We start from the raw sequence: 7516 nt of genomic DNA on the forward strand, positions 1-7516 counted from the left end.
TTTTCGTTTGAAGTGCTCCTGTTCAGTGATCCTGCCAGCCGGTTATGCCCTATTTCAGGATACTCCAGTCCATTACCTCCCCATCTCACTTTCCCAGACACTGTTGGGAATCTGAATACGTGCAGCTTCACACAGAGTCAATTAGGGTTTGGCAGACAGCAAAGGCAATGTAAAGGAGTGTAATCTGCCTGGTGATACAGAGGCATGGAGACAGCTCCATGATTGGTCAAGCTCTCTCACGGGAATAATGATTAATGGCCTACTAACTGGAATGTGTTAGTTCAAGTTCAGTTCAGTGAGAGTAGGAGTTGGAGGTTGAGAGTTGTGAGTCGTGTCAGAGAGAGGTAGTCAAAGATCCGTGTTCTGTTCTGTTCCCGTAAATAGTCCACTGTATATAATAAAGCAAAGCAGAGACATCACTTTCCCAACAAAGGTCCGTATAGTTCGTATAGTTAAAGCTATGGTTTTCCCAGTAGTGATGTATGAAAGTGAGAGCTGGACCATAAAGAAGGCTGATCGCCGAAGAATTGATGCTTTTGAATTATGGTGTTGGAGGAGACTGCAAGAAGATCAAATCTATCCATTCTTAGGGAAATCAGCCCTGAGTGCTCACTGGAAGGACAGATCCTGAAGCTGAGGCTCCAATACTTTTCCAATACCACCTCATGAGAAGAGAAGACTTCCTGGAAAAGACTCTGGTGTTGGGAAAGATGGAGGGCACAAGGAGAAGGGGACGACAGAGGACGAGATGGTTGGACAGTGTTCTCGAAGCTACCAGCATGAGTTTGACCAAACTGCGGGAGGAAGTGGAAGACAGGAGTGCCTGGCGTGCTCTGGTCCATGGGGTCACGAAGAGTCGGACATGACTAAATGACTAAACAACAACAAATATAATAAACACCTTAACTACAAGTTCCTGGTTCCTGCTTCGTCCATCCTGTCTGCAGCCAAGTTGCCAATTGCTTTTGTGAACTCTGTGTATACTCTGCTAGGTCTGGCTAAGGTCCTGTAACAAGTCAGAAAGTTGCGAAACACCAATAGGTTATGGCAGCACATTCTGTGACCACTGAGCATGCTCAGCCCTAGGGCTGCAAAGGGCAGCCCTAGGCAGTGGTGGGCGGAACCAGATGGGAAAGGGTGCAGAGCAATGAAGACATTTCCACCCCCTGCCTTTGTTCAGTAGGCTAGTTCCTACATACAGTATACTCACACCACCCTGTGTTCCCCATCCAGAAAAGTAAGAGGCCTTATCAGAGTTCAATGGCACATTCCAGCCAGGCAAAAACATTCAAGGAGGGTGTGAAGCAAGGCCCATGACAGGCAGGACCCACAGAAAGGGGGTGTGGTCTGGCGAGAGTCCAGGGGACTAGACAAGAGAAGCGTGGAGGGCCGCATTTGGCCCCTTGGCCTCAAGTTCTCCATCCCCTGCCCTAAAAGGTTAATTTGTCAGTGAAAAGCTCTAGAAGTCTGTGAACTTAGGTACTAAAAATGGAAAACAAAACAATGCAGCCAAGGTTATTATTTTGCTGTTGCTACACCAATTTGAAACACCTATAAAATTACATTTAGAAAATATCCAGCAGGGCTTTTACAGCATCTGGGTTTTGTGGAGCGAACTTTTCCAGGCGTTCAGCAGTGATCCTTTGGTGCCATGTAAAAAGTACCAGTATCCCAGAAGGCCTTTGTTTAGGAATGTGCTTTGGCTCCAGAGGTGTTTTAGGTATGGCTTACGGTACTTTTTTTAGTTTGTTTCATTGTACAGTTCTTAAATTGTCTTTGTGTTGCTCTGCACAGTGGTGGATGTGCAGAATATAAGCATCTTAAAATAATGTGTTCCGTCCAATAAAAGGGTTTGGATATGGAAATTAAGGAGAAGAATGAGACTTTGGATGCTATTGCAGCCACTCTTCACAAGACAGAGACTGAACTCCGGAATGAGGTGAGAACTGGGGGATTACCAAGCATTTTTAAAACATCGATACCAGAGTCTCACCCCAGCAGTGATTAGAAGCGGGTTTTGTGGCATGTTGTCAGAGCTGCCCTAGGTCCCAGCTCACAAGGACCAACGCTGCTTCTCCTCTGTAGTCATCTTTGCCTATCTTCGTGAGCTCGCAAAACACCAAGTTTTGCCCCTCGCTGCGCCAACTCACTCTGCGAGGGTTGAATACTTTTGCAGATGGAGCTTACTGTCAGAGCTGCCCTAGGTCCCAGCTCACAAGGACCAACGCTGCTTCGTTGTTAAGTATAAAAGTCTTTATTGAAGTTCAGTTTCACTTCCACAGCCGCAGCGCGCAGCCCTACGTCTCAAACTCTAGACCGCCGAAGCTCCATCTGAATCTCCTCCCCCCTGACACCAGTTTAAGATTCTAGCCTTGCTCCACCTCTTCCTTTGTTCTTTCCATTTCCTCTCTCCCCTGTGCTTCTGCTCCTGAGCCCCTGACACATGTGTATGGTTTTCAACATTTAACTTGTGCTTTCCACATCTGATCTATGATGGAATATTGCAACCTGTGCTCTGATAGACTGAAACAGGTATATTCCCGAAGGACTGATAGCATTTATCTTCCCCAGCTTCTGTGACCTCCAGATATTGGACTACAACTCCCATCATCCATGACTATTTGCCATGCCGGGTGGGGCTGATGGGATTTGGGGTACCCAAACACATTGAAGTACATGATCAAGCAATTGTAAAATTGTCAACAAGTCCCTGTCAGGGAAAGAGGTGGCTTAGAAGTAAATATTTAATAATATACTAATGCCCAGGTCTCAAGTGAGGGATGATGGGAAACCGAACTCTTTGATCTATAGGTAATATTGCAATGGCTGGAGTTTAGCGCAATAATCTAGTGCAATAACTAAGCTCAGATTAGCCCTATGGAGTGGTTGGCTCAAATCCTGTCTTCCCCATACCAGTTCCCAGGTTTAACGCTAATCATTTCCCTTTTAAAGGGATCACAGGTAGCTGTGCCGTCAAAGCCGCCTCCTAATTATCAGGAAGCAGAGAACAATATAGGGCTAGATTTGACTTAACACTTGACATGGATGATATTGGGCAACTACATGTTTCATCTTCTTCCTGCTCGCCCATTCATTCCTTTCCTTCCTCTTTACAGAAAGCCGCCTTGGTGGAAATGGAGAAAAGTATCCAGCAAAAAATTGCATCCATTGAAGAGAGATATCGAATTAACGCCACTACTTTGGTAGAAGAAAATGCCATGCTCAGGTAAGGGGCTAAAATCTCTCCCAAGTCCAGAAAGTGAGCCAAATATTTACCTTTGAAGTTTTAAAAGCAATTTACTGCAGAAGAAGAGGAGTTTGGATTTGATATCCCGCTTTATCACTACCCTAAGGAGTCTCAAAGCGGCTAACAATCTCCTTTCCCTTCCTCCCCCACAACAAACACTCTGTGAGAATTCCTTGTGAAGCAAATTCTTGATTTATATTGCAACAGAGGTTAGCACATTCATCAGGAAAAAATAACTTGGCTTTCATCTGTACTAGACATATTGTTCACCTGTCACCACAGCTGGGTGGGTGCTGATAATGCCAAGGTTGCAGGTTCGAGCCCCATAAGGAATAGCTGCATATTCCTGCATTGCAGGGGGTTGGATTAGATGATCCTCAGGGTTCCCTTCCAACTCCATGATTCACAATCTATGAGTCTACTACAACCCTTTGAATATTCATTTACTCTAACAGACATGTTCTCAAAATTTAGATTTAGGTACTTATGTCACCTAATTTGTTATGTTTAAAATTTCCAAACTTCTGAAGAGCTTGCTTTCCCCTTCCCCTTCCCCCCTTCCTTCCTTCCTTCCTTCCTTCCTTCCTTCCCTCCCTCCCCCCCTTTGGAGCAAATTCTGGGTATGCATGCAGAGAAGAGAGGAAGTCCCATGGTGCAAGTGGAAAGTTGCTTGTGTGGCATTGGATACAACCCAGTGACTTAAAGTCTTATTGGATCAGATTCCATGGTTTTCATTGGGACTTAGTCATGAGTAGCTACTGCCCACTAGGACCTGAGGAGCTAAAACAGGCATAGCCAACATGATGCGCTCCAGATATCATGGGACTATACCTCTGCATCAGCCCCAACTGGCAAGTTCAACAGCCAAGATGGTGGAAGTATACAACCTATATAAAAGACACCATATTGGCTATCCCTGCTGTATGTAGTTGCATATAGTGGTATCTCGGGTTACATACGCTTCAGGTTACAGACTCCGCTAACCCAGAAATATTACCTCGGTTTAAGAACTTTGCTTCAGGATGAGAACAGAAATTGTGCGGCGATGGCAGGAGGCCCCATTAGCTAAAGTGGTGCTTCAGGTTAAGAACAGTTTTAGGCTAAGAACGGACCTCCGGAACGAATTAAGTACGTAGCCAGAGGTACCACTGTATATAAGTGCAGAAAGATTGTCTAATGCTACTAATCTCCTCCCCAGGCGCAAGCTCATTGAAAAGAATGAAGAGATCTATAATCAACGGGCCCAGCGATCGGGCAGCTATGAAGCATATGACTAGGGCTGTTCAGGGAAAAAGCAACAAAGGTTTGACCATGACATGCTGCCAGAAGCCTGAATTTAAAGCCACATACGCAATTCTGTAGTCAGAAAGGGAGATTATTTGTTCTTTACTTCAATCTTGTATCGTGTTTGTTTATATTTGCATCTGCTCTTCAGCTGAAGATCACAGAATGGTTCACAACATGAAAATAAAACTGAGAACAGAAGATGCAAACCAATAATTGTTCCCTCCTGCAAATTTCCCCTTTGGCTCAGGGCACAACACTGAAGTCAGGCAGTCAGGAACCTTGTGGCCTAAGCCAGTCTCAAGAGGTAGTAAGCATCCACAACTCCTTATTGTCCCACCAGTCTGGGTCAGGAGGTCCCAAGACCTTATTAGATGTCCCTTGAGATTCAGAAATGCAAGAGCGAAAAAGCACACTCCGACCTCTGAACCAGGAGCACACTAACCGGTAGGCCAAGAAAATGGGAATCAGGTGTTATGCCATAAAGCCCACCTAAAACATGTGAGGCAAAGGTAAAGGGACCCCTGACCATTAGGTTGTCGCGGACGACTCTGGGGTTGTGGTGCTCATCTCGCTCTATAGGCCGAGGGAGCCGGCGTACAGCTTCCGGGTCATGTGGCCAGCATGACTAAGTCGCTTCCGGCGAAGCAGAGCAGCGCACGGAAACGCCGTTTACCTTCCCGCCGGAGCGGTACCTATTTATCTACTTGCACTGGTGTGCTTTCGAACTGCTAGGTTGGCAGGAGCAGGGAGAGAACAACGGGAGCTCACCCCGTCGCAGGGATTCAAACCGCCCACCTTCTGATCGGCAAGCCCAATGCTCAGTGGTTTAGACCAAAGTGCCACCCGTGTCCATTAAAACATGTGAGGTAGTTAATTGCAATTATATAAAAATAGTAGCTTGAAAGATCAAGTACTCAGTACAAATAGAATACTGCTATAAAGTTGGGAATGGGGAAAATAAAAGATAGACTACGTTGCCTTTGACATCTGACACACATAACTCAGGAATAACTAGCGGACATGTGCACAGACATTGGGGGTGGGGGGGAGAATACTCAATAAAGGAAAAACCCACTTTTTAGGAAATCAAACCTAATCAGAATTTACCAGCCAATAGAAGCTCTTCTGGCTGGAACTTTCCAGAACTTGAGTACATGTGATCTCACATTTGAACTGTTCCTTTTAATGAAGGCACCGTAACAGAACTTGAGCTAAAAGCCACAGGTAGATAATGCAGACATTCTCAGTACAGTGGTACCTTGGTTTAAGAACAGCTTAGTTTATGAACTAGGATTAAGAACGCTGCAAACCCGGAAGTAGGTGTTTTGGTTTGTGAACTTTGCCTTGGAAGCAGAACATGTTCCGCTTCCTTTTGAGCGTGTGTTCCATTTGTAAATTGAGTCCCCCGCTGCTATGGGAAAGCACGTCTTGGTTTAAGAACAGTTTGGTTTTAGAACGGACTTCCATAACAGATTAAGTTCGTAAATCAAGGTACCACTGTATGTGATCTCATCCCAATTAATTAATCAGGTGGATTGGTGCAGCATATTAAAAAAAAACCCAAGATGACTGAACTAGGCACAATGTAACATCTGAAACTGCCTTGGTCGCACTGGTTGATGATCTCCAGCGGGCTAGGGACAAAGGTGAGAGCTGTTTCCTAGTTCTGCTGGATCTCTCAGCGGCGTTTGATACCATTGACCATAACATCCTTCTGGACCGTCTTCAGGGGCTGGGAGCTGGGGGCACTGTCATACAGTGGTTCCGCTCCTTCCTCCTGGGCCGTGTTCAGAAAGTGGTGGGGGGGGATGAGTGTTCAGACCCCTGGGCTCTCACTTGTGGGGTGCCTCAGGGTTCCGTCCTCTCCCCCATGCTTTTCAACATTTACATGCAGCCACTGGGAGAGATCATCAGGGGGTTTGGGCTGGGTGTTCATCAGTATGCGGATGATACCCAGCTCTACCTCTCTTTTAAATCAGAACCAGTGAAGGCGGTGAAGGTCCTGTGTGAGTGCCTGGAGGCGGTTGGAGGATGGATGGCGGCTAACAGATTGAGGTTGAATCCTGACAAGACAGAAGTACTGTTTTTGGGGGACAGTAGGCGGGCAGGTGTGGAGGATTCCCTGGTCCTGAATGGGGTAACTGTGCCCCTGAAGGACCAGGTGCGCAGCCTGGGAGTCATTTTGGACTCACAGCTGTCCATGGAGGCACAGGTCAATTCTGTGTCCAGGGCAGCTGTTTACCAGCTCCATCTGGTACGTAGGCTGAGACCCTATCTGCCTGCAGACTGTCTCGCCAGAGTGGTACATGCTCTGGTTATCTCCCGCTTGGACTACTGCAATGCGCTCTACGTGGGGCTACCTTTGAAGGTGACCCAGAAACTACAACTAATCCAGAATGCGGCAGCTAGACTGGTGACTGGGAGCAGCCGCCGAGACCATATAACACCGGTCTTGAAAGACCTACATTGGCTCCCAGTACGTTTCCGAGCACAATTCAAAGTGTTGGTGCTGACCTTTAAAGCCCTAAACGGCCTTGGTCCAGTATATCTGAAGGAGCGTCTCCTCCCCCCTCGTTCTGCCCGGACACTGAGGTCCAGCTCCGAGGGCCTTCTGGCGGTTCCCTCACTGCGAGAGGCCAAGTTACAGGGAACCAGGCAGAGGGCCTTCTCGGTAGTGGCGCCCGCCCTGTGGAACGCCCTCCCATCAGATGTCAAAGCGATAAACATCTACCTGACATTCAGAAGACATCTGAAGGCAGCCCTGTTCAGGGAAGTTTTTAATATGTGACATTTTAGTGTATCTTTCATCTTTGTTGGAAGCCGCTCAGAGTGGCTGGGGAAACCCAGCCAGATGGGCGGGGTACAAATAATAAATTGTTGTTGTTGTTGTTGTTGTTGTTGTTGTTGTTGTTATCTAAGCTCCTTTGATTTAAATTTGGGAGAGCTAAGCAGAAATTTTAGCCTTAATGGGATTTAAAAAAA

At 46.6% G+C, this 7516-nt stretch overlaps 1 protein-coding gene across 1 annotated transcript; it reads left to right on the top strand.

Moving 5' to 3' along the window:
- The first annotated feature begins 1475 nt into the window (after positions 1 to 1475).
- Positions 1476 to 4732, top strand: LOC128399464 (flagellum-associated coiled-coil domain-containing protein 1-like). Its single transcript, XM_053360951.1, has 3 exons — positions 1476 to 1939; positions 3117 to 3226; positions 4446 to 4732. Exons 1-3 carry the CDS (start codon positions 1859 to 1861, stop codon positions 4522 to 4524), a joined length of 270 nt encoding a protein of 89 aa, XP_053216926.1. The 5' UTR covers positions 1476 to 1858; the 3' UTR covers positions 4525 to 4732.
- Positions 4733 to 7516: the final 2784 nt, after the last annotated feature.

Source organism: Podarcis raffonei, chromosome 1 (assembly GCF_027172205.1).
Source record: "Podarcis raffonei isolate rPodRaf1 chromosome 1, rPodRaf1.pri, whole genome shotgun sequence".
In the NCBI taxonomy this organism is placed as follows: domain Eukaryota; kingdom Metazoa; phylum Chordata; class Lepidosauria; order Squamata; family Lacertidae; genus Podarcis; species Podarcis raffonei.

What these genes read in the sequence shown, in the direction of transcription:
- LOC128399464 (XM_053360951.1), top strand. Translation starts at nt 1,859, where the DNA reads ATGGAAATTAAGGAGAAGAATGAGACTTTGGATGCTATTGCAGCCACT. An exon ending in AGACTGAACTCCGGAATGAG is followed by an intron (nt 1,940 to 3,116) that starts GTGAGAACTGGG and finishes TCCTCTTTACAG; the next exon opens with AAAGCCGCCTTGGTGGAAAT. An exon ending in GAAGAAAATGCCATGCTCAG is followed by an intron (nt 3,227 to 4,445) that starts GTAAGGGGCTAA and finishes TCTCCTCCCCAG; the next exon opens with GCGCAAGCTCATTGAAAAGA.